The sequence below is a fragment of the Cottoperca gobio genome, chromosome 20 (genome assembly GCF_900634415.1).
Source record: "Cottoperca gobio chromosome 20, fCotGob3.1, whole genome shotgun sequence".
Classification (NCBI taxonomy): Eukaryota; Metazoa; Chordata; class Actinopteri; order Perciformes; family Bovichtidae; genus Cottoperca; species Cottoperca gobio.
In genome coordinates, this window is record NC_041374.1 from 13,300,230 (window position 1) to 13,328,206 (window position 27,977).

General features: G+C 38.7%; 1 protein-coding gene across 2 annotated transcripts; it reads left to right on the forward strand.

Annotated features, from left to right (window-relative positions):
* Positions 1 to 27,977, forward strand: olfm3a (olfactomedin 3a). Of its 2 annotated transcripts, none has more exons than XM_029457774.1 (6): positions 1 to 104; positions 23,810 to 23,953; positions 24,316 to 24,471; positions 25,117 to 25,336; positions 26,221 to 26,327; positions 26,671 to 27,348. In XM_029457774.1, the coding sequence occupies exons 1-6, from the start codon at positions 51 to 53 to the stop codon at positions 27,346 to 27,348; spliced, it is 1,359 nt and encodes a 452-aa protein (XP_029313634.1). In that variant the 5' UTR covers positions 1 to 50. The 2 variants fall into 2 exon arrangements, with proteins under 2 accessions (XP_029313634.1, XP_029313633.1); XM_029457773.1 differs by lacking the exon at positions 1 to 104 and adding an exon at positions 6,295 to 6,414 and having other exon boundaries at positions 26,671 to 27,977.

The following is a 27,977-nucleotide window of genomic DNA, read 5'->3' on the forward strand; positions in this document are numbered from 1 at the left end:
GGACGACACAACAATAGCACATTAGGTTGTTTTTAATCGAGCAAAAGGGCATGAAGGCAATTCTGGAAGAGAGAAGACAGAGAAAAGAGGAAAAGGGAAGTAGAGTAAGCAATAATGGAACATTTTTAATACAAATTGGATGTTGACGTTGTCAAGCTCATGAAAAATATGAAACACATGCATATACATAGTTATACTTAGTGTCATCAGAACATTCTGTCTGTGTTTGTGTAGCGTCCAGAGTGTCAGTGGTCAATTGTGCTTCTTTCCCAGTATTCTGCAGGGATGATTGTTCATTGTTGCCTTGATGCCTTTCAGTGCTAGTGCTGTGGTGATGTGTGTGTGTGTGTGTAATGACTGCAGATGTAAAATGGGCATCTGTGCACCAGTTTTATTGCTTTATTCAGTATTATCTGTTGGTTTCAGAAATGGTGTTTGAAGAATGTCAGTTGCAGCACAGGTAGCTTTGCTTTTTGTTCCATGATTTATAATCTACAGCATATAACTTTAGAATGTAACTCAGAGAAAAAATGTTTGGCAGCGGTTCAATCAAAGGTACTTTATGCTCTAAGTGCTGAAATGCTCCTTTAAAAGCATTCGTTTAACCAGGGTATGTTCCCTCCCGGAATATTGCCATGCTTCATGTCACAGCAGAGCTGCACTTGGGCCATTCAAGTGCAATCTTCAAATTAAACCACCTCAAAGTCCAAGTGCTCCCCAGGTGCTTCTTTGGTTGCCTCAAATACCCCTCTGGGTATTTTGCCAAAAGCAAACATGAGACCTCATCTGAAGAGACAACCTGAAGGGAATTTATTGAGGAACATGTTTTTTCCCACACGCCCCTGTTTGTATCTCAGTCTTTAGTGTTATACTTTGTTAAACACTTTTTCAGTGTCAAAATATATTGCCAGGGTGCTTTTCCTCTGGTTCTCGTTAATGCCTTCAGACAGTCTGTCTACGGGGGCCCATTACTGTCTGGATATGAGGATGTTTCAAATACTTTATCTGTGTGACTGAGTGATTTATTTATTGTCATTTTGGGGAGTATTAAGGCGGGATGTGTAAAGGGATGGCACTGCACATTAAGACAGGTGGATCTGCTGTATGGGGTGGATGAATGATATGGAGTTGTATATTGTTTAGTTTGATTAGTTTATTAGGATCCCTATTAGCTGATGCCATGAGGTCAGTTAGTCTTTCTGGGGTTCGACACAGAAACCACAAACAATTATATACATTCAAACATCACATTACAAACAAAAATCCCTGTCATCACAATACCTTAACATGATGCCAATGAATGGAAACAGATTTAAAACCTTTACACACTAAACAATAAGCATGCCAGAAGAACCATTTACTGTTTGTTCATGCAGTTAGTTGCATTAAATACTCATGTAATGCTTTCTTGAAAGTGGCTCTGGTATTTGTTTTAATAACATGATTTGGTGAAGAGTTCCATCCTGTAACAGCATATGTTACCAGATGGCTCATCTTCAGCTATCTATGGGTTCATCACTGAGGATTGTGTCTTCACATGGTTAGTGGTCACGTTTGTCTGCAGGAGTGTTCTGTGTGTCTGTTGGTGACGGTGAGCTGTATTTTAATAATGCTTGAATAAGAAGAGATTTGATTGTTACTGGGCTTTGGTGGGAAATTAGGTTATTGTTCCTGCTCCTTCCCAGGCTTTGTTGAGGATTTGGCACAGTACAGTCAGGTTGCTTATTTCTGTAGTAGTTGTGTGTGTTCCACTTTTGTCACTGTTGAAAGAAGAACAAGATGAAAACAGAACATTTCAAAAGTGAACATTACATCTTGGACTATTATTGTACATATAAACTAAATAAAAGTCTGCAAATTTGATATTAAATGCGATTTTATTTATCTACTGTAATTGGACATTGAAATGCTGCAGTATAACACAATAATCTTCACATATAGCATGTGCTTCTACAAGGTGATATTATTATTCAAAACAATTGCTGACTAATTCTACTTCTTGTATAGCCTACAGTCGATGATCACCACTGTGAGTTGTTGTAATTTCAGGTAGCTGACCAGGAAAAATAATCTTGTGTGTTTTGCGGGGTATTTTACAATATTTGGTAAAACCTGCAATGAAACCTTCCTTTAATAAGCAGCTAACCTCCTATAGGACATTGCTATCAGTGGGAGTTTAACAGAGTCTCAGGAAAAGTTTTCCCGTAAAACAGATACAACAAATTCATTCGAGATTTTCAGTCTGTCTTTTTATTTGTGAACCAATATGTCAATGCCCTAGATCATACTGCTTAAATACCTTTTCAGTGGCATGCTTTGAAGTGTCTGTTATGTTAAGTTGAGGTTAGCAGCCTCACCTTGAACAAGCCAAAAAGAGTGAACAGAAGGGTTTTTTTATTGGCCGTTGTCTCTGTTTGCTTCTTCAAAGTCTCTTCACAGATACTGGCAGCCTCGGGGGATATGTAAATATTCTTTAAAGTGCCAATCAGCTCATAAACATAAGTGACAAGTTTTGGAGTGTAAAGTTGTCTAAGTGTAGGGGAGGAAGGAGAGATAAAGGTTATGGCGACAACAAGAGACTGCTGCTCATGCTTGCATTCAGCTTTCTGTGCTCTTACTAGTTATGATCTCAAAAGAACATTACAACATAAAGAGTCCTTCATGCTAAGATGATGCTACAGAGAGTTTTATCATTTGGACCACAGCCATTGGAAGACAACACTGTGTCGACTGCCTAGTATTGGTAAATCTTGTTTGCCAAGACTCTGACTGACCACCTCATGACACATTCATACTCCCCAGACTACTCATTAGATTAACTAAATTAATGCAGATGGCCATGCACATACCACATTCATTTACACACATACACACACAACACACACATACACACACACACACACACACACACACACACATGCTAATCCTTCAGTGATGCAATAACCTTTAACCACTGTCTGATAATCTACTAAATACATAGACATGTGCAAACATTTTAACACGTGTGCACAGGATTTGGTGTTGTGTATACACATCTGTTTAAATAATTGATACACTTCTCAGTTCTTTCATATTTCACACACAGTCTTTGCTCAATCCAAAAGACTCGGATGGCTCCCAAAGACACAAGAAAAGAGGTAGATGAGAAGGAAAGACAGTCTAACCTGATTCGAGGTGTAAGAGAGCAGAGATGAGATGGAGGCTTTTAATTAGTAAAACAAATAACACCATCCGATAAATGGCCTCTAATGGAGTGGTGAATAATGCAGAGGCATTATAAAGAGATATTTGTTAACACATGACAAACAGTAGAACCTGCAGTTCAAAAACAGGGTCATCCAGAAGAATTTGGAAATAAGCCTCCAGTAGAAGGTCCGTTTCATTTTAATTACTCCAACTAATCTAGTTTATAGATTGACCTTAATTCATTTTATCATTTAAACCAAAAGACTAGAGGTCACACTTGGCTGAATAACATGCAAACACAGATGTGAGCCTATTTCCTTTTCAGTGTCAAAGTTTCTTTCTTCAAACAAATGGGGCTGCGGATGGCTCTGTAGAGCTCATTGGTACGCAGGGCTTAAAGTGATGTAATGAAAAGCAGTTTCATTCCCTGTTGCTTTAAACTATGACAGGGGGATTTTTCTATCTGCCATGGAGGGAACACAGTGGTGCAGTCTGAACACAGCATGCCACCTAAAACAGCAGACTCCTCAAAACATACCAGATAAACTGTATGGAGGAAGAAAAATAAATAAATAATCCTTCTCATTTAAGTATTTAGAAACAATATGTCCCCAAACCTACTGCATGTAAAGGTTTAGAGGATCTTACCCATCTTCAAGATTTTGCCAAGTTATGAAAGTTCCAAGTTTCACATACTCTTGGTTACCAAGTTGGTTAATTACGTCTGCTATTCCCACACCAACGTTGGGTGTTTGTGAGTGCAACCAGACACAAGCTGAGTGTTCGAGGGGAAACTTAAAGTATTTCTACAGAACAATTAGACTCCAACACACCTCCATGTAAGCAGGATTCATTTCTCTGCTCCTCTACATGGATGCTTCCTGTTTGACACAAAAACTTTATTTTAAAAAGTATATACTTGAGTGACAGGTTGTATTGAAATAAAGAAGACTAATGGTTTACAAATAAAAACACCTGTCTTGGAGATTCAACAGGACTAAGAGTCTGTACTTAGTCCATGTTTCATAGCAACCTATTCAATACTTTCTGAGACATTTTACTAAACGAATTATCATTGTGAACATTCTTAGCAATCTTCTCATTTCTCATTTTGATGTAACAATAGTATACTCCCTCCACATCAATAGTCTATGCTAGGTGTTATCAGATAGAATCCAAGTCAACAAGGACACATGGATGATCCTGGTGACCAAAAGAACAATCTTTCAGTGGTCTAATTTAATACGCATGTATTTCTAGTGATTCCTACAAGTCAAAATACTCAAAAGGATCTATTAGATTAAAAAAAAGTGCACATAAAGCTATACTGAGCTTTTCTTTGTACTTTGAAAGACATTTCACTGACTTTCATTTTGACTGAGCTACAGACTAGAACTCGAGAAATGCATTGCTGCTGTGATCATAACAGATTCAAAGCTTTGAAAATGTACTATGAAAATAAGAGGAGGATGTAGATTGCGACAGATTGTTCTTCCTGACACTAGATGAGAACCCCTGGAGCAAAGCGTCACCCTGTTGATGAGCAGATTATCAAGACTTCAACTGACTACAACGGCCAGCAGCATCTCACGGCATTAACCCGCTGCTTTTCTAGATGCAGCATCTTCACACTAGCCTGCACTGGCATCTCATCTCCCCACTGCTGCTCCACTGATGAATAGTTTCATGAATATCTCAGGCATGAGATATTCATGAAACTATCTGCAGGTATGTGTGCAGAACCCACCCGTCGGCCTTGTAAATAAAAACCTTTCAGCCCTAGCTCTGAATGAGAGTCATAAAGAACCAGGGTCCCTCGGTGGAGACCCTCTCCTTTTGAAGAAGTGGTGAGGTTTTACTGTTGCTACACCTTAATGTATGCTTTTTTTTTTCAGATGACCTTGAATGCTAGTATATTGTATAGAGTGGGAAAAACCTCTCTTACACAGCATTGGTGTTTTTTATTTCTTCATGTGATCAATTAGACAATGTTTTTTTCAAACTGTTGTTTTCATCACGAATAACTTCACACAGAATGTAATATTTCTCGGCAAAAAATCATTTATTTCCAGAATGAGGTAGATCTTTATGAGCCCCTGCACCTCGAATATAGGCATCAACCAATCACGTTGTGGGGAACAGGTTTATATTTATATGGCTCCGTTGTCCAAACCAAAACGGCAAACTTTATTACTCATTTCAACTTCGACAAAAGCAGTGCATACCAGATCCACTCCTTCCATTCTTACCTTTAACAAAAAAACAACTAATATTCGCAGGCGAGTAATTCACATTTTTGTTGTCTATTCGTCACACCTTGGTGTGTTAATGCCTTTAGTGAGATGAAGAGCAAGGTCATATCCATGAAGCACCTCGTCTGAATCTCTGCCAGTGCAATACCCATTGTAACATGATCAATCACTTTGGCTCCTTTTGTCCAGTTTTAACATTCTCTAAACAGTAAACTCAATTGTCACAACTGTTTCAACTCCATTGCATGTCTGCAAAAGTTAGTGATTCACCCAAAACAAATGTATTCATGCTTCAAAACCTAGTTATTACGTCAGGATTGTTTTGGCATTGTTGGATCAATTCTGCAATCAATGTTTGTATGTATACAGTAAATGTATACACACACACACACACACACATACACATACACACACTACAGTTATTTAGGGGAGAATCATAGGCTAGTAAGATGTATGGGCACTGAAATCAACAACAGCAAAGCATTTTCTTCCTTCTTTTCCCTTTGTAAAACAAATTAACATAATCTGAAGGTGAATATTAAGGTCATCAACATCCTGATATACAAACAGAAAGAAAGAAAGATATATAGACAGACAGACAGATATAACCGCCTAAACGCATCAGTGATGTCACATCCATGGTGCGCCTCCCCTGCAGTCTGCTGGAATTGAAATATTTGAATATTTCCCCCCTCGCTCAAAACTTTTTCCCTCGGCACTGCCTTCAGTCGGAGCACCAAGGAGCGGTGGGTGTGATGCCGGTGAACGTGTGGTCCCTGTGCCGCCGTCGGTGCACTGTGTCTGTGGTTTGACAACAGTCGAGACGCGGTAAGGTGAACAAGAGGACTGGAGCTCTATGGTAAAGGACTGCACCTTGGACAAAAGTGGCTGCCCGCAGCCCGTAACCATGCGGGTCCTGTTGAGCGTCCTGTATCCCGTCCTCTCCCTCACCATCTTCGGATTATATCCCTCTATGGTGAGTGTCTTTTTTCATATTATATATAATCACTTGCTGCCACTTATTTAATATAAGAGCGCTGTTTTAGACTAAGTATTGCCCACTATTAACGGCGATATTATACTCGGGTTTGAGGACATACTAGTCCGTAGGCTAGTTTCTTACAGTAACCCTCGCCCCGGTACGTACCAGTTTCTTTTACGGAGGCTGTCATGCCAAACTTCACTCACAAATCCTATTATTTAATGTTCCCTTATTTATTATCAGTACTATACTATTTAGACACTATTTAAGGAGCTTCACATTACGCAGTCAACTTCCGTATAGGTTTATTTCACCTATCTGGCATTTATTTCCATAATAATAATAATTATTATTATTAAAACTGTGAATAATCGGGTATGCCTGCAGCGCATGACTGAATCAGGGTGACTGAAATAAGTAATATGACTTAATAAAAGTAAAAAAATAGCATTTTTGAAATGCAGTGCTTATAGTTTATCTGTAGCCTTTGACGAATTTACAAACAGACCCTTGTCCTTCGTGTAGGTATTTGTTGTGCTTTTCCTAAAATCGGAAATGTGTTTTTCCTATTTACAAGAAAACATTAAACTGCCACATTTTCAATGCAGTTTTGTTGACCATATTTCAAAAAACATTTGCAAAGTAGGTGCATCAGTCATACAATAAGCAGCAAATTGAACCAGCATCTTACTTTCCCTGAATATCATTGTGTTGATTGTATGTGGGCTACAACATATCGGGTTTATGCTGAAACACAACAATTCCTTTTTCTGACATTTTTTATTATTCACCCATCTTGCCTATTTGTTTGTAAAATAAATGGGTTATAATGCAATTATGAGAGCAAATGCATTAGGCGAGACAATAATTTCAGCATAAATTATTGATTGTTTTCTGTCATGGCGATGCCAAAGACCTAAAGATGCTTCCATTTGTGCTGTATATAGCTAATAGTTCAGCAGGAGCATGATTCCCAGTGACATGACCTCTTCTTCCCTCACCTATGGCAGTCTCTGCTGTCTTAATTTAATACTGCCGTTCTTGTTTCTGTCAGTATTTGGGTTATCTTTGTACTAAACACTTGAGAAGATTTTGAGTGAAATAGAATCACATACATACATGGATGATTTGTAGTTTTGTAGTAAGGAAAAGCCGAACAAAACGTGACTAAAGTTGACAACTCTGCTAAAAGTCCCTCATGATTAATGGAGAAATCCATATGTTCCTCAGGGTCTTTAGATGGAGAGGGTGTGGAGCTATCCACTATCTGGTGCTGAAACTTAACCACACACGTTCTCTGGCTTAGCAGCAACCTACAGTAGAGGAGGAAATGTTATCCATCATTTCATATGCAGTTGTCTAAACCTTTTTGAGCGGAATGCAGTGATGCTGACAAGAATACACCCAATGGCAGATACTGCTTTATACACGGCGTTCAGATCCTTGATCCTCTCCTAGTCCTGAAACACTTAGGCAATTAATCAAATAGTCCATAGATAGAAAATACATTGATTGTTAATCAGTTTATGGTCAACAAGTAGAAATACCAAATGTCTAGTTACAGCCCCTTCAATATGGGACTTGTTGCTTGTTCTGTTTCATATGATTTCAATATATGAAAATATATATTTTCAATATATGATTGTTATTTGTTTTTGTACTGGTAGTTTATACAGGAAAGCAATTTGATGCCTTCAGTTTTGTCATTTCTAACACCTTATAGGTTAAGCAATTCAGTGCACAGGTAATTGATACATTAACCCGCAGTGACAATAATCATCGCAGCACTACGTATCCCTGCTCTATAGGTTTTCGGTAACACAGAGCTCTGGATATCTACTCTGTGTCATTCTCTTTCTTAAGAAATGTGTTTTTGCAGTGCTGCCTCTGGTTACCTCTGATGACTATCATTCAGTTCAGTTTCTATCTTTCATCTGTTTTGATTAAATCATTGAATACACTGCTGCCATTGAGGAATATGAGATATTGCTGGTGCAAGAGCTGCATGCAAATTGCCAGCATGGCCCCAAAGGCCTTTCTGCTTGAGTGTTTGAAAATTATCTGGAAAGGCAAACCTTTTATGGTGTTACGCTAAACTGGAAATGATTAAGCTGTCACTCACAGGCTGTCAGAGCATGTACACAAGGCTTTGTTCATTATAGTAAGGGCCAGCTGCCTCTACCTCTTGGCATTTAAGTTTATGTGTTAGGGCTGCCTTTTGTTTTTTCCCAACAGGTTCAGTTTAGCAACTTTAAAATAAGCTATTGCAGCCCAGATCTATTGTGGATAAACTAAAGCTAGGGCTAATGGTATGGATTCCCCTTCATAGTGGTGTAGCATGATCCTGGCAGAAATTACCTCTGCATTGTACACAACCGGTCCCCAAGGACCCTTTGTGAGAAAATGAAATATTTGCATAGTTTAGTTTTCCCTTATGGTCTTTGCCAGCCGGGTAATTACATAGTGTCTGCTAACTGGCACTGTGTTACTCTCATCATGATCAAAATGATGACTGGAATTTGTGTTTTATGATTACACATTATATCCTGCACCTGGAGGACATATTGATTGAAGGAGAAGGAGAGACTTAATAGAGTTCAGGAGTCTGACGTCAGAGCGGAGCCCGCATTCAATCAGCCACTTAAAATTCACGAAACATATCTTTCCTTAGTCGTCACAGCTGATGGCTAAAAATAAATTTTGAGATTTTAGGTTAGATTGCATTGATTTTATGTAAGTTATATTTCATGTTTTTTCGAGATTATCTTTCATTGTAACTATGTTTTATGATCTAGTAATTCCAGTCTTACATAGGATACTATTCTTTTGTAGCATAGTATCATTTAAGCTACATTTGAAATTGAGTAACACTAGCAGTCATGACTTGACATTTGCAACTGATAGTGTTGTTTAAAGGATGAAATGAAGAAGTAGATAGATGGAGACTATGCTAAAACTGATCATGTATTGGCAGGACATGGCTTTTGTGCTTAATAGTGCCTTGTTGTTCCTTAGGACATGAAGTAATCTGGTTAGTAACAGCAAACAGGTGCCTAGAAAACCTTCATTCTTTTTGAATAAATTTACCCCATGGTGGATAAACACCAATTGATGTGCATGGCTGCGTTGAACAAAACTAGAGTAACTTTAAATAACGTGGAGCAGTTTCTTTGGGGAATTTCCTTACAACACCAGTGGGAGGGAGCTTAGTGTGGGCACTTGTCCAAAGCAATCATACATGTAGTCCCATTGACACAGTCTAGTCTACTTGTAATGTAAATGTCAGTTTTGGTTTTGGTTGTTTAAAATTTTATTTTATTGTTTTCTTCAGAGATAACAATTACAAACATACAACATTTTAAAGTGAACAGTGCCTGAGTGTGGACATTCTACACTATGTAAATGCCAGTTTTGCCGATGTACACAAATGACATTTTTCAGTCCTCATCTTCTGTTGGAAGGTTTCAGGTTTTGATCATGTGTGATCAACATGATCTGAATTGTGATCACAAGCTGCAAAGGTTGTGGAAATCTAATGTTGGAGCGACTTGTTTGAAATCCTTTTTCATCTTGCATTAGCAGTTATGTAGATGATACACTCAGGCTTGGTAGGAACATTTGTCTGGTCATATTAAAAGAGAGAGATGGTGTGGGCACACACCTACACATGCACAACCATTTCATATTTCTCATCATTGTTTCTACCAGGGGCCAAATTAAAGATGACACCCTGTTAATATATAGAATCGATGTCAACACAAACAAAGCAAACAGCCAAGACTCTAAGTCATTAGATGTGACGCTGTATGTTTCATGTTGGAAACAGGGAGGGTGTTTGTCAGAGCTGATGGGCTGGAAATAAAGAAAATCTACAGATGATGGATGTGAATTGTTTATACCAGCTGCAGGGTAAATATATGGCGCTTTCTGCTCGGACTTAGAGAGATGGTAGACTGTTTGAGTTTGTGTGAGGTTGTAATGAGTTTCTGTCACTTTCTTTGAATGTGTGCTTTAGGATGTGTCAGTTGTTAGGTATGTGGGGCAGGGACATTTTAAGAATATTTCAATTGAACTTATGTTCGTCAGGCATGTTAATTCATCTTGTTGATTAGTAATACGATGTCTAAGTAATGACAGTTACAGATAAGCACCAGTTACCCCTCAACAATATTCTGCTCTTGCCTTGCCCTACACCATATAGCATACTATTCTATCTAAAAAGAGATACATTAGCAGGGGTAGTGTTAATATGTATAATTATGAAATGCTTAAAATAGCTCTCTTTTCATATATGATGACTATCAGTCTTTAAAGTGACTTTCCCTTGTTTTAAGCTCTTGTTCACTCCTCTGGGTGAATGCATTTCCTTTAATAATAGTCTAAGCAATAATTAAAGGAGTTGAGACATGATGTTGAAACTACCAGGGGAATAGTTACCGACCCTCTCTCTCTGTTGCCCTTATGATTACTGTAATTACAGCCGAGCAGTATTTATATTACATGCATATCACTGAAGGAGAGCTGAAAGGCTGGACTTGAGAGGAATAGAAGACATTTGTGGTCTCAATAAATGTATACTGTACTCAATCAACCAGAGAGATGATAATGGGCTATGCTTGTTAATTCTGTACTAGCGAAGATAAAACGGAAAATAACTTATTAAGTAGCTTTAAAAAGAGAGGCAGTTCTAGAATGATGTTGAAGTACTAGAGCAGAGTTTAGTTTGATATGTGTTACCTAAAAAGAGAACTGTTCCACATTTCCTGTGGGTGTCCAATCAGTGTTGACGGTAAATGTAGTTGATTGAAGCAATAAGTTCCTCAGCGGATGCTTTATTGGCCATGTGGAGTTCTCCTGCTGCAAAATCTGTTGTACTTCCTGCGTCCAATGCCATCATTTGACGTGACAGTGAAGTAGTTTATTGTAAGAAGAAAACGACAAACTACATCAGCTTGTCATTTTTTCTGGTTAGCCAGGGGGTGTGGTATAGATGCCACTCAAAACTAGAACTTTGTTGTTCTCTTCGCTAGTATTGAAATCTACTTACGTTTCCATCACTCAAAATGTGAGTGCACAGGATGCTATGAGCAGTGTTTATCATACAATTGCCACTTAGCTACATCCTGTAGGTACTAAGATACTAAACCAGGCATTCTAACAATTGCAGCCAACATAAAAGCAAAAAAATAGATAGACCATGTTATCCATTCCTTACACTTTCCTTCTTGTATCTTTGCTTTACCACTAGGTTTTCAGGCTAGAAAAAAAAGACACCAAGAAATCCAAAGCTTGACAGACTGTGCCTGTTGCGGTTGCTATGATTGGGCAATCACTGTTCGGGGGAGGTGTTAAGTGAAGGTTTAAATATAGATTTCCAATACAGCTACTTTACACTAAAGGTCACTACCCAATTGTAAACATCAGGTTTTGGTGTCAGTTCTTCAAAATCAAAAAAGCTGCTTCATTCTTAACTCACAACTCTGCACACACTCTAATGTACAAGAGGAAATATGACCGATCTAATTGACAAATCACTAACCGACGTAAGAGATAGCAAGTACATTTAAGGAAAGTAGTTGCAGAAAATAAATTGCAATATAATTTCATAGAACCTCGTGGAATGAACTGAACATACTAATTATATGATATCTAAGAGATTAAAGCAGCATTCTGACCCTACTAGATCCTATCATTTAAATTACTGCATATTATCCTGCCGGTACCAAACCAGTGAACACATACATCCTTAAGTTATTCACAATCTTATTTTCGACACACTCTTCTGCTTCTACATCAGAATGGAGTGCTTCAATATCCCAATATACTGACACTACTGTGGAGTATAATTAGGAGAAAATTCAAAGGTTGCTAAAGAGCAAGGAATAATGAGGAGAACTAACTTTACTGCAATGTTTTAAAGTCTGCAGATTCTGTGACATTAATATGGCAGGAATGTCCTTCTCCAAGATTCAAAAAAAATGTTGAGAGTTTCTTATGCAATACTAATTAGTATACTCTTACTTTACAAACACTTACCTTGAGAAGCTGCCAAGACAAGTGCAAGTTGATGACACAGATTTGGTTTTGGGCATCAATTAAGGTTCGTATCCCAGCAGACTGCTCAACTAGAATTACTAACATAATAAGTACAAATTCCAATTACAGTGCTTCCTCTGGTAATACCTATCCCAAAATAGTATTGCTTAAGATGCTTAATTTTTTTAAATCAAATACACCAGTCTTATTTTAGCAATCCTATGTTTTAACTTTGGCTACATTGATTAATCCCATCCTAATTTGAGACATCTTCAACTTGACTTTACTTCACCATATTGAGAAATAACTTTTATGTTTATGTTACAGTCACTGCTGCTTAGTATTCTGCTTGTGTATCTGCATGTGCCATTCAGTGTGGCCTGGAGATGTCCATTGGCTTTCCTCCACCGATATTTGACGACTGTTTCATTATCATCCTCCGTAGTGCTTATGACTGACAGGTCTTGTTCAGCCAGAAGACTCACTGAAGCACACCCTAGAGAAGAAGCACAAGGGTGCGAACAAGATAAAGCTCCAGCTCATACAGAGACTGTGTGGGGCAGAATGTGCCAAGTTCCTGCAAAATGAGCTCTTCAATCTTCACTACTCTTAGGTCAAAATGGACAAAAAGGTGGCACACCTCTAGGAAATTAATCTCCCCGCACGCTTTTCATCACAGTCACATCTAAGAGAAAAGATAGCCTTTTCTTTTTCCCTTCCCTCTATCCCTCCCTAGTATGGGTTATCTCTTTGTCACTATTTTACTTGAACCACTTTGGTCTCAGGATTACAGTTGCCAGGATTGCTGTTGCTGCTATGTTTAGGGGTGTTACCATTTGTCATAGCTGTCTTAAATGTCTGCATCAGTCTGGCTACAGAGCTGGCTGCACATGCAAGTTCATCTTCCTCTGCCATTAGAGCTAAAATGTTAACTAATTTAAGCAGTATGATCATCAATTACAGTACTGACATGCGCATTCCACTTGACTTGCCTCCAATACCCTGGCGGCTTTTTGTTTGGACAAGTTGATAGATGAGTGGATAGATAGCATCTGTTTAGGTCTCTGTCTTGTGGCAGGCAGGACGGCAGCATTACTGTGATATGAGATTTAGTTGTATTGGCATCACTGCTACCTGGATTTGTTTCTACATGTACTGTATCAACAGGGCTTTTTTAAAGTTTAAAAACAGGTTGATGCAAAGCAAAGTAGATACAGGACACATTCCTGACACTGGTGTTTAGCCCGTCTGGTAACCGACCAGACAAATCAAGCGAGACATCAATGCAGTGAAGAGAAATGATTTGACAATTCTGAAAAATAATGGACACATAACCAGTAGTGACAAAGACTAAAGTTGTAAAGGCATGTGTGACTTCTGGGAGCTCAGAGTAATCTTCATATAGTCCCTCTTCCAGATGTTACACTCCAGTGACAAAACAATGAAAATGGCTTTTTAGAAATAGATTAGTTGTGTCCATTTGTTGCCTCTCTGCAGCTCCAGCTGATGCTGGTGAGGGAGTTGGATAACTCAGGCTATTTATCTAGACTGTATTTATAACAGATTGATTTCTGCCACTGCCCGCAACAATCGTTTAATTTTCAGCGCCAGCTTCTCACCTGTGGTATACCTCTGGGGAGCTCCTCACATTGCCAGACTCATATAGCAAATGGAATCAGCCATTATGAGACTGGCAAAAAACAATTTGATCAATAGACCAAGGCTTCACTCAGATTTGTTTACAGTGCAGACAGTGCGTTGGCAGTGGCTAAAACAGATTCACAGACAATATTCTAAAGTATATAAATCAAGGCATTTTAAACATCCTCAGAATATAAACATTTTTCTCCAAAATTGGTGTAAACATTGATGGAAAAATAATTCAAGGCTAAGGACCAGAGGACAGAACTGAATAATGATCTTAAAAAGATTAAAGCAGTAAGCAAAACAACCTAATATTCCTCCTCTTTCACCAGTGTTTTCAAAACTCTAAATCGTAAATGGCTCACAGCCACGTCTCCAACCTTCAATCTTAACCATATTACCCATATTGACCTATCCACTCACTTTCTCTGCCTCATCAACCCCCAACGTCTTTGCCTCAATCACACATAAAGGTTGATGAGGACAAAGATAATGTTATGTGTGAAGTAGTCAAATTAAAATACGTGTTGATGACAGAATAACAAACAGAAAAGAGATTAAATTAGGTGTGTAATTGGCAGGATTCCTGTATGCAGAGCATGAATCATATATAGGGAGGAATTCATTTAAATTATTCTTTATGCTTTCTAGGTGCACTCTTGTCTTTGCATGTTTCTACCGAATGATCCAAGATGATACAGATGTTCCTGCGTTTATTAGGAGGCAAAGCATACATCTCCACTACACCTGTTTCAGTAGTTACAGCTCAAACTGAAAGATGTGGGGTGTCTGAGGATGTCATGGCTAAACCATCACAAAAGAAAATCCAATCAAAATTTGGAATGGGGGTTTGTATCAACTCTGACCAGGGTGACTGTTTCACAGTTGTGTGGAATTACCTCATTATCAATATAAATCAATGGGAGCAATGTAGCTGGGCTCAAATGGGAGGTTCTAGGAACCAAAATGTTAGAGTTTGAGAGAATAGTTGCGTTGTAGCCGGATCTACGTGCAGCTGTTATGTGATGGGTAGGAGAAGTGATGTGAATTTGCAATAAAGGAGCAAAGACCTGACAATTTGAGCCCAAAACAACGGGGGCTGATTTCTCAATTAGAATAGTCATTGCTGCAACAGCTCTTTGGATGCTTGCATCCTCTACATTACAGGAGGCAGCTTAGAAGAACAGAAAGCCACCGGGCAGCAATGAGAGCCATGTTCCTAAAACAAGATGCCCAAGATGAAGCTGTTAGTCTCTTTCACAAAAAGATAAAAAGGCAGTTCAAAGTCTGGCAAGCCCACAGCTGGTGCTGATGTGAGCTTTTAAGTATCTGAATGCAGATGTCATGTTTTTAGTTCAGCCAATGGGTTCAGGTGCAGAGTCTTAGCAGCATGAAGGACAGAGCCCATTGTAGTGTAACCATGAAACCAACGCCTGCAATAATTGGTAGTCTGCATAATGAGTTCCAGATCACAAGGTTGAAAGTGTGAGAGACAAGAGAGCTAAGCTAAATATGAGGAGCCTGAATTGAAAAACAATTCCTGTTGTTCATTACACATTAGGGGCAGACAAGAAAGGGCTGGCCTAATAAAGATACAACATGCAGCCAAAGGTGGCGCGCCAATAAGAACAAAGAGCGAAACTATCTTCCATCAAAAAACTCCAAATCACAACAATCAAAGAACATAAATCTTCTCTACTTAAAAAAATTAAGAGGAGAGTTTCAATAATTTAAAAATTAACTGCTCAATAGAATTAGATTTGATATTAGCAACACAGAAGTAGGACTAATGTATGATGTTATGTTATGATATAGAGGTTTAGGCCGGGGATGATAAGGGGGAGGCCTGGACACTGAGTATTGCAGCACCTGCTTTTGGAGACGCTCCCTCTGCTGTCCTCTGAGCCCTCTCCTTTGAGCTCTCTCCTCTGAGCCCTCTCCTTTGAGCTCTCTCCTCTGAGCCCTCTTCTTTGGCCTGAAACAAACCACTTTCCTCTAAGGCTTCAAGTCTATATCTGTGAAAAGGATCTTTCTGCCAAGTGACATTATTGACTTTAAACATACAATAGCTGTGACGTCAGGACATAGGCAATTCATAGAGTTTGCACTGATAGTGGATCACATTGTTCCATTGTTCTCGTGGTCTTTGGAAACACAAAGGGATAACTCTAAAATCAGCTGTTTGTTTGACACTGTTATTTGTGGCAACGTTAAATATTTCTAACCAAGTGTCTCTGGATGTTTCTGTAGCCCAGGAGCCTTTAATAACACTAGCAGGCATTAAGAAGTTGTGTTTAACATTAGACCACTTCCCTTCTTATGATCAGCATTCGTCTGCACACATTACAGGTCAGGTCATCAACTACATCCGTTCAAGGGCCAGAATTCTTCCAAGCAGATACTGTGGAGGGTCGTGAAGATACATCACAACTCATATTCCATTTAGACAAGTCGGGGATTAGTTTCAACTTCACCTGTACTAGCCTAACCAGTAGCAGGTGAGTGAGGTGAGTGGCACACTACTGGGCAAGCAAGCCTTAAAGGAACAGAACTGTGACACTTGGCTGGGGTGAGGATGTAATTCAACCCAAAAGGATGACATAGCTGAGGCTTGTTTTTCAATTTGGTCTTGGTGTTTTGTTTTTGTCAGCTCTATTTTGGAACTTCTAATCAAGAGGGCATTTGCAAGTTTTAGCCCTTATTGGTATTTACTAGTGCAGTGCCCTTTTGGAACGGACCGATGGCTTTGATCCCTGTATTACTGCTTGCAGCTTGTTTGGATTTAGATTGTATGGACCCAGTAGTAGAAGAGAAATGCGGCCGCCTATTTCTTTAGAGCATGTGCTACAAATTGCACTTATATGTCGGATACATTTTTCCATGACAATTCCTTTTTCTTCATTTGGTTACTCCTTGTTGGCCAGATGACAGATACAGTCATGTTATAGAGTACTGTAAATGTCCCTCTTGACTCTTGAGGACTAATTCACAGTTCAATCAGGTTGCCTCATAAAAGTCCAACATTAATTAATAGAGACGAGAAGACACTGACATTGTGTGCAGCAATAAAGGTAATAAAGTCATGATCATTCATTATTAGTTGCTACTGGACTGTCCTTCATTCAGTCAGTTATATTGCAATCCTTGAATAATAGACGCCTGTTTTTCAAATAACAGGTAATATAAGATAACCCTGTTGGCTGTTGGGTGGATGCCATGACATAAACACTATGATGGATTCTGATGAAGTGACAAATGCGACCTGTCTGGAGATTATTATTATTATTAGATCACAGAGGTGAAGAGGCAATTCTATGATAATTTAACAGGCCATCATTTGGGATAATGTTGTATCATATCGTACTGTTGTATTGTATTAAGTGTTTATATATGTTTGTTTCTAGACTGTAGAGCACAGCATAATGTCATCCTAAAAAAAGCTATTCATGTTAACTCCTCAGGCTACTAGCAGACATATTAAGATGTAAAAAAATAGCTTTATATCAGTTTTAAGTTGAAGTTTAAAAATGAACAGTTTTCTTGTTATACAGTGAAGTTCCTTAATATTTAAAGAGTGTAGAAAGAATTATAATACAGAGAGAGAGAGACTGTGTGCAGTACACACTGTATGTAACCACTCATGCAAGTGTGTGTATGTGTTTGTGTGTGTATGTGATGCCTGTGTTGAGAGCAAAACTATGCTGGGTGGCTGGGGAGAGCTTTGCGCAGCTTGATGCTGTTTTGTGAGAATGATTAATGACCAGACTTTGTCGCGCAGCTCTGTGAAACCATTGTGGCCTTGGAGTCTGATCGTGTTCTATATAACGTAGTGAGAGATAGAAAATATTGAAAAATTAGCCTTCGCCTCACCAGAGCACAGTTTCATGAGTAAAATACAAAGAACATGTTGTTCCTCATGTGTGATACAGTTTAGGGATGTCACGACACCAGAAAATTAGTAGTCGATACCAATACCAGTGAAACTCCTTTATTACGTTTGCATACTCTTTGTTGTTAGGAAGTTTAACAGGTCATAATTCCTCTTTAATATCTATCTTATATTGCTGTGAAAACATCTCCTTCAAACAAGTATATTTATTCAACTTTCTTACAAAAAACTCAATTTAGCAAGGTAACATTTTTAATTTACCTTCACCCAATGTTCACATTTACTGAATAGAGCTTGAACACACCGTAATACAAGTCAATAGCAGCTATTTTACTGGCTACCAACAGCTAACAGCTAATGTTAACAATCTCTACTCCTGCCAATGTTCAACATATATTTCTTTTGTTTACTGTAGAAAAACGAGTACTGTCACGTGACATCCCTAATAAAGTTATAGTTTGCTATAATCAAATAAGTATTGCCCCTCAGTGCTTGTATAGAACCACTCTCTTATGCCTGTGCAGTCTTGCATTAGTAAGTCATTTCTAATCAGTAAGGTAAGCATTGGTGAGATGAACTGTTCTGCTAATGCATCTATGTTTTTTAATTGACTTCTTGTCTGTATTCCTTAATGTATTCCTCAGTACATGTTGGGGCCCTCCCTGTTTATCCCTCACCTCATCATATGCTTGCCTTTGCATTCTGGAGTGATATATGTGCCTGCATACCTACTCCTCTGCCTCTATCTCTTCCTCCCTAATTGACAGTCGTCATCTTTCTTGTTCTTTGTCAGCATTGTCCTCTTTTCATAGTTTCTTTCGGCTACTATTTTCCTACATACACATCTCTTTAACTCTTCTGTTTGTTTATAAACCCCCCTTCTTCCAAATGTGCCTCCTTTGCTTCAGATATGTCACTGGGATTAAAGTGGATGACAGGGTTTACAGGCAGAGTCCTTTGTGGCAAAGTACATAAATATTTATATGATGTTTTTGCTTGATTGAAGCGTAAGCTAAATCTCTCCATTGCTAGAGAGTGCATGGCCACAGGTCCTATAAATAATTGAGGAAAAAGTACTTACTTACTCAAAGTTCATGTTTTCAGTTTTCAAAGTATTACAACACTTACTTGTAAGTGCACTGATTTATGTCAATGGAAAATACTTCATTCTGAATGGCAATATGTTGTGCATTATCTTTATATAACATAGTGACATAGAAGCAGGACAATAACGTACACTGTCAATAGAACCTTTCAATTCAAAGAACATAATAATGAACCTTTGAATTTTGAATGAATACAAATTGCCGCCTAGGGTTGGGCGATGTCTGCCGAATTGACATACAGGACTGTCTCAGAAAATTAGAATATTGTGATAAAGTTCTTTATTTTCTGTAATACAAAAATGTCATACATTCTGGATTCATTACAAATCAACTGAAATATTGCAAGCCTTTTATTATTTTAATATTGCTGATTATGGCATACAGCTTAAGAAAACTCAAATATCCTATCTCTAAATATTAGAATATCATGAAAAAGTATACTAGTAGGGTGTTCAACGAATCACTTGAATCGTCTAATTAACTCGAAACACCTGCAAGGGTTTCCTGAGCCTTGAAAAACACTCAGCTTGGTTCAGTAAACTAAATCACAAGTATGGGGAAGACTGCTGATCTGACTGCTGTCCAGAGGACCATCATTGACACCCTCCATCAGGAGGGTAAGACACAAAAAGAAATGTCTCAAAGAGCAAGCTGTTCACAGAGTGCAGTTTCAAAGCACATCCACAAAAAGTCTGTTGGAAGGGGGAAATGTGGCAGGAAACGCTGCACAACCAAGAGAGATGACCGCAGCCTTAACAGCATTGTGAAGAAGAGTCGCTTCCAGAATTTGGGGGAGCTTCAAAGACAGTGGACTGAAGCTGGAGTCCAGGTATCAAAAGCCACTGTTCACAGACGTGTCCGGGAAATGGGCTACAATAGCCGTATTCCCATGGTCAAGCCACTTCTGAACTCAAGACAACGGAAGAAGCGTCTGACTTGGGCTATGGAAAAGAAGCACTGGACAGTTGCAGAGTGGTCCAAAGTCCTCTTTTCAGACGAAAGCAAGTTTTGTATTTCATTTGGAAGTCAAGGCGCCAGAGTCTGGAGAAAGGCTGGAGAGGAGCAAAATCCAAGTTGCTTGAAATCCAGTGTGAAGTTCCCACAGTCAGCGATGGTTTGGGGAGCCATGTCAGCTGCTGGTGTTGGTCCACTGTGTTTCATCAAGCCCAGAGTAAATGCAGCTGTGTACCAAGAGATTTTAGAGCACTACATGCTTCCGTCTGCTGAAAAGCTCTATGGAGATGAGGAATTCATTTCCCAGCATGATCTGGCATCCTGCCCACAGTGCCAAAACCACCAGTAACTGTTGTACTGACCATGGCATTACTGTCCTCGATTGGCCTGCCAATTCCCCTGACCTGAACCCCATAGAGAATATGTGGGGTATTGTGAAGAAGAAGCTGAAAGACACCAGACCCAACAATGCTAATGAGCTAAAGGCCGCTATTGAAGCATCCTGGGCATCCATAACACCTCAGCAATGCCACAGGCTGATTGCCTCCATGCCACGCCGCATTGATGCAGTAATCCGTGCAAAAGGATTCCCAACCAAGTACTGAGTGCATTAATGGACATTTTCAAATGTTTGATTTTGTTTTGCTGTTATAAATCTTTTTTTTTACTTGGTCTGAGGAACTATTCTAATTTTTTGAGATAGGATTTTTGAGTTTTCTTAAGCTGTAAGCCATAATCAGCAATATTAAAATAATAAAAGGCTTGCAATATTTCAGTTGATTTGTAATGAATCCAGAATGCATGACATTTTTGTTTTTTTAATTGCATTACAGAAAATAAAGAACTTTATCACAATATTCTAATTTTCTGAGACAGTCCTGTATGTCAATTCGGCAGACATCGCCCAACCCTAGGCGGCAATTTGTATTCATTCAAAATTCAAAGGTTCATTATTATGTTCTTTGAATTGAAAGGTTCTATTGACAGTGTACGTTATTGTCCTGCTTCTATGTCACTATGTTATATAAAGATAACTTTATCACAATATTCTAATTTTCTGAGACAGTCCTGTATGACGATGTCCACAGTGAAACATGGACGATGATATCGTTGGGGGGGTTGTCATTTTATGGACTACCCCTATAGGCTAAAGGTAATTTTAACTGAATCGAACTGTGATGATTTGTTCATATTCAGAATTGATATTAATTCATCCATATTCAGGCATCTTGCTCCCTGTGGCTTCCTGCTGCACATGCTGAGCTGGAGCTGCGCGAGTGGCAAGTCATCCAAACTTAACTGAACCAAACCCGCTACAGCAGCTACATCCACCTTATCAATGAACAATGAATGATTAAATATTTGTATCTACATTTTGAAACCTAGGGGAAGCAGAATGTGCTGTCTGTGGATCTGTCAAGAGACCAGTTTGTCCTCCCGCAGACTCCCTCTTTACTTTTGCCCAGCAGCTGGGAAGCAAGACACTGGAACATCTTAGTTATTGAGGAGCTAAAGTGTTTATTCATGGGTAACCCACACTGTAGCCTGCAGTTACTGCCACTAGACATCTTCACTGCTAACATTGTATCTCTCTCGTTCAAACACACATTGGCTAAACACTACTGACCTATTATCCATCATCATATTTATCAGTGTTGATGGAATAATAGATCAAGCCTGAATTCATAATTCCTAGAGGAAAGACAAACTATGTGAGCTCCATGGTCACCTTATATCAGGGGTGTCAAACTCATTTTAGTTCAGGGGCCACATGCAGCACAATTTGATCTCAAGTGGGCCGGACCAGTAACATCATAGCATAATAATCTGTAAATAACAACAACTCACAACTTTTCCCTTCGTTTTAGTGCAAAAAAGTACAAGTACATTCTGAAAATGTTCAAATTTGATCTTTTTACAAAACATTATGAACAACCTGAAATATCTTAAGAAATAAAGGTGCAATTTTAACAATATTATTACAGTTTATCATTTACACATGTGCATTACAACTTACAGGTCACAGTATATCTACAAAGACACAACACATTTTGTCACAGGTATCTGGAACAGTATTTTACTTTATGATCAAAACAACAAATTTTTACACTTTGCAAAGCCACATGTTTGACACCTTTGCCTTATATTATGGTTCATGTATGTGCAGCGGCACAATGTGCCATAGGGCTGGGTGAAAGCAGGTGTGGCAAAAATGATTGAATACTCTCAGTAAATCTAATAGTCTCATAGCTCTGAAACAACTGTAATAATCACAATTTAATGTGCTAACGACAGCTCAGCAAATGGAAATCGTTACCTCAGGAAATGTCACGACATGCACACACACACATTACCACAAATCTGCAGATGGAGTCAGGTAGTTACTATAATAAATATGAATACTATAATAACCATAGAAACAAGGAAATAAAACAATTTGGTGAAAGCGTTTTATGATTATATCCGACCTACGCTATTTTAGCAATAATTCGAATGTTTCTAACTTTGTACATTGTCACATATTTTAGTAATTAATGTTACACAACAGCCTTTGCACTGCGATGTGTTCAAGGAAAAAATATGAACCGCTACATTTGCCTAAATGGACATTTTGAAAAGAGGCTAAGAGTCCTGGTAACCAGACGTCTCCTTCATAAAAAAAGCAGAATATCATGTTTGATGTTTGTATAAGTCTGTATGGTTATAATGCAGCCTGGTGTTATTTTCAAGCAATTTAGAAAAATTAAAAACAGTGAGTGGTCGTGCGTAACAACACTGTGCTCTGGCGCTGCACTTCTCAGAGGAGAAGGTTGGATCAAGAAGAGTAAGTAATACAAAAAAAGATATATATATATGTTTTTTTAACTGCATAATTGCAGGCAGGAGACCCCTAGAGGTGCAATGTACTGTGCGGTTGCACACTTCGCACAGCCCAAGCGACATATTCTGCCATCATACTTAAAACACTAGAACGTACTAGCTCTGATAATGTTAGCTTAATTATACAGCTGATGTAATCTGCCAGGGAACTGCAGTTATGAAAGAATTAATGTGGGAGTAAAAGGTGTTTCATATCTAAAAATGACTACACAGATTGTTGTCGTGTATGAGCCAATCCTGAAATCATAATCTTAGGCTGGGTAGTTAGTAAGGTGGCAATTTACTGTAAACATAAGGAATTTGTTATCAAAGACTTGTCGATCCCCTAACACAGACAAAACACAAGCAACAACATATCCCCTCAAGTACAAAGCTTACACCTGTTATACATCTGCAAGCTGAAGCTGCCTTAGAATATATGCCTTATGAATATGCATCACAGATGAATTTATATTTAAATTCTGAAACATTACTTATAGAAACACTAAAACAAAATGGACCCAACAATCGGTTTAGGGCGCTCCTCTACAAATGCGAGGTGCATAGCGCGTTTTCAGCCTGGTACAGAAAACGGTTTGGGTCTCCTGCTGATGACAACCACATTGAGCTTCACAACAGCTTTTCAGAAACTTATGGTTGACATCACGGAGACTACATCCATGTTTTATACCGTCTATGGGAGCTGCGCACCACTCTTAGCACAGACGTTGTCTGCCAGGTTTTTTCTAAGTGAATGCATCCTTGGCAGCATATCTTTGTTGCCATGCTTAGCATTACTTAAAACTGTTTTCTAAAGAGAAGCAGTGTCACATAGAACTCAATGATTATGCAATACATCATCTAAAATATCGATCCAATATGTATTTGTTTGTGTTATTAGACTATCGGCCCTAAGGAGGGCTGGCAAGTGTACAGCTCGGCCCAGGATGCTGATGGGCGCTGTATCTGCACAGTGGTGGCACCAGAACAGAGCCTGTGCTCCAGAGATGCCAAGAGCAGACAGCTCCGCCAGCTGCTAGAGAAGGTAAGCAAGGGGGATATTTAGCACCCTAGTGCAGCATGCACACACAGGCACACACACACTCTCCTGTTAAAGAGGGGAATTATGAAAGAACAAGTTTTATTATATGTTTTATTAAACACAGGTATGCTGCTGCTAAGCTTTACCATGTTTGTTTTCAAAATCAGCCTGTCACATATTCAGGCTCACTAGGAACACCCATCGAAGGGCCTTTAATTAGTTGCAGTGAAAAGAAAGAAGGAGCAACGGGAAGACATCCTTAATTCACCTGCTGAGTTATACTACACAATACAATACTGCTAAATGTCCAATTTGTGAATGGTTACCCTGTTTAGGAGTCATCATTTATCATTGTTTTATTCTAGGTGCAAAACATGTCTCAGTCTATTGAGGTGCTGAACCTGCGAACTCAGAGGGATTTCCAATATGTCATGAAGATGGAAAACCAGATGAAAGGCCTGAGGACCAAGTTCAGACAGATTGAGGATGACAGGAAATCCATCATAGCCAGAAACTTCCAGGTATTCTTCACCCTCGCTTAATCACGGCCTGGTTTAATCAAATGTTCAATTGATCTTTTCTATTTAGCTTTCCTATATTTATCTGAAATGTTTAATCCGACATTTTACAAATGCTGTTACATGTTTGTTTGTTTCTTTTCTTTTTTTTTACTAAACTCACATTTTAGTTAAATTGATTTTATTTCAAGGAAGAGAGGTACAGAACGACGAGGAACAAGAGTTTTGAGCAGGCACTGCACTAGTCATATGGAAATTGTAGTCAAACACATAAATAGTAGGAACCATTAGTTGACTTTCATGGTGGATTAATATATGGTTTCCAACAAACTGAAAGGTAAAATGCATGGATGAATGAAGGGATCATTAGCTCCATAAGGTGCTTCCTACAGCAGAGAGAATATCTGTCTGTTTTGTCATGATGACTAATACCAGTCACTTTAGACTTCATATAACATGGAGTACTGGAAGAACAAGGGATACGTATATGATTCCTAACCACTTACCAGTGGTCCATGTACTGATGCAGGGCTTGCCCCTCTGTCAAACAAACTGTACTTGTGTTTGTCCCTGACTATCACACATATCCACATTCTCCCACCTCTCTCTGTTTTCCATTTCGTCTGCTGCCCCTTGTCACTTCCGCAGGATATTAAGGACAAGATGGACGAACTGACGCCGCTGATCCCTGTACTGGAGCAGTACAAGATGGATGCTGCACTCATTTCCCAGTTCAAGGAGGAGATCAAGAACCTCTCAGCGGTGCTGACAAACATCCAGGAGGAGCTTGGGGCCTTTGACTACGATGAGCTCTATCAGCGAGTCCTGCGACTGGACAGCCGGCTCCGCAGCTGTATGGGCAAACTAAGTAAGTGTGCACTGCATGTGCGAGTGTGCAGTATTTTTCTGTTGTCTTATTGGAGATTGTACTGGCATTGGTAGTGATGAATAAATAGTACAAGCGCAAGTGGAAATACAATAGTATTTGCAGGTCATAAAGTGTAACATCAACATCACTGTCAGTCTTTTTGTCCTCGTTGTATACTGTTGTTTTGCTGCAGCTTAGGAAAATAACCCTAAGAGAGAAGAAGATCTTAGAAATACCCTCATAGCCTGGCTTTCTTTTGTTTTTTGATAATCCGCTAACAAGTGTGGTTCATTAAACTGCTCCTATGTACAGCAGGTTACTTTTAGAAGTGAGCTTTCTGTTGTTGTAATGCTTTTCTTTGTTGTGTTGCCCTTACATCCCACACAATAACATGTTTGCCTCAAATCACCAATATGTTAAATCTTATATTTTATAATTGATAGTTTTTATGAATGCTGTAGATTGGTGGCACTGGTAGTGTTTGTATGAAAGGTACATGTTCATCTTATTGTAATTAAAGTATTTATTGTAAAAAACTTCTTTGCTAATTGTGCTAAATCAAATGTTTTGTAGTTTACAAAAACATGCAGCTTGTAACTAAAGACTTTGATGTTATGATATGTGAGGTCTGTATATACATAGTTTTTAGGGACATTAAAGGAAATAATATGGGCTAGGCATGAGAAAGGTGTGATGACTGTAACTACAAACAGCAGTTGCACTATTATGCTTCAAGTTAAATAAAGCAGCTCACTGCCAGTGCTATCTTAGTATGCACAGAGGGCACACTCTCTGGTGGCACAGGCATGAAATTGGCTTGAGAAATCTAGTTAGAGACGAAAACCACCACAGCACATCTTATCGCTGCATTTCTTTATTAACAGCGTGTGGGAAATTAATGAAAATCACTGGACCTGATACAATAAAGACATCTGGAACCCGGTTTGGGGCATGGATGACTGACCCTATAGCATCAACCAGAAACAACAGGGTGAGTTATGAAAGCAGGGAAGTGCTTCCTGAGGGCTGTGTCGTGTGTACACTACAATATCTGTGTGAAGTTTTCAGAGTAGGTATAGTCACAACAGTTAAAGATGGGACTGATTGAAGTGGGTTTTGATTGTATCTAAACTATAGTATAGTAATAATGTTTCTGAATTGCTCATTTTTTAACTGCATTTCTGCATTTTATTTTATAGAATCACATAAGTTATTTAAAGATGATTATTTTAAAATGAGGTTAGAAATAGTTTATTTTTGATTGTCGAAATATTTGTCGATATCGGATGTCAGCTGATTCTTACTACCAATTATCTTTATCCTCTCTGATGTAGGTTTGGTATATGGACAGTTACACTAACAGCAAGATTGTGCGTGAGTACAAGACAATGGACGACTTTGTAGCAGGGGTGGTTTCCCGAACCTACAGCCTCCCATTTAAATGGGAGGGAACCAATCACATTGTCTACAATGGATCGCTTTACTACAACAAGTACCAAAGCAATATTATCGTCAAGTACAGCTTCGAGACAGGCAGTGTGCTGGCCCAGCGAGCTTTGGAGTTTGCCGGCTTCCACAACATGTACCCATATACATGGGGGGGATTCTCCGACATCGATGTCATGGCTGACGAACTAGGAATGTGGGTTGTGTATGCGACCAATCAAAATGCTGGAAATGTCGTCGTCTCCCAGATTGACCCTGACACCCTGCACGTTCTGAAGACTTGGAACACCGAATACTCTAAAAGGAATGCGGGTGAATCATTCATGATCTGTGGGACGCTCTATATCACTAACTCTCACCTGTCGGGAGCAAAGGTTTACTATGCTTACTCTACAAAGACTTCAAGTTACGAATACATAGACATTCCTTTCCACAACCAGTACTTTCATATCTCCATGCTTGAATACAACGCCAGAGAGAGAGCATTGTATGCCTGGAATAATGGACACCAGGTAATATTTAATGTCACCCTCTTCCATGTCATAAAAACTGATGATGACTCTTAAACATGTTACTTTTCCAACCACAACTAAAGCACCATCGTTTGTGATACAAGGACCTTCTATATTTACCATGTTTTCTTTTGTCAAAAATGGACTATGATATCTTTACTTGCCACTACTTGAACATTTCTACTTGTGGCTCTAGATTCTTGGCTGAATTGAGCATGGACATCAATGACTTGATACCTAACAACCATGTTATACATTTTTTACACGTTTCCATTGCTGCTGATCAGATTGGTCTGCCTTATTTGCTATTTGTTAGGCCTGCCAGCCGAAGACTCTCGAAAAGCTTTTGCATGAATGTCCTACATTTTGTCTGCAGTAATTTCCTATGATATAGCTGTGTTTCTCTTGCAAATCTGTTTTGCTTACAGTGTTTGCATTTTTGCCTATTTAAAAGTCTATTTAAAAGTATTTAACATTAAAGACAACCTCTTGTGTATATTTGCTACCATGTTAAAGTAGCTCATTATAAAGTATAGTTGCCATTCTTTTAAAGATGGGCTTGTAAAATATTGCTGTTATGTATGTATCTGTGGAAGAAAAACATTTGTATTTTTTATAAAAGAAAACCATAGGAGAATATCTGTGCATTTTCATTAAAATAAAAATATTGTACATTTCATTAA

Excerpts from the sequence above, each read along its gene's own strand:
- olfm3a (XM_029457773.1), top strand. The coding sequence starts at position 6,295 with ATGGTAAAGGACTGCACCTTGGACAAAAGTGGCTGCCCGCAGCCCGTA. Across the intron at positions 24,472-25,116 it reads TCATAGCCAGAAACTTCCAG|GATATTAAGGACAAGATGGA; the intron begins GTATTCTTCACC and ends TCACTTCCGCAG. Across the intron at positions 26,328-26,670 it reads CATCAACCAGAAACAACAGG|GTTTGGTATATGGACAGTTA; the intron begins GTGAGTTATGAA and ends TCTCTGATGTAG.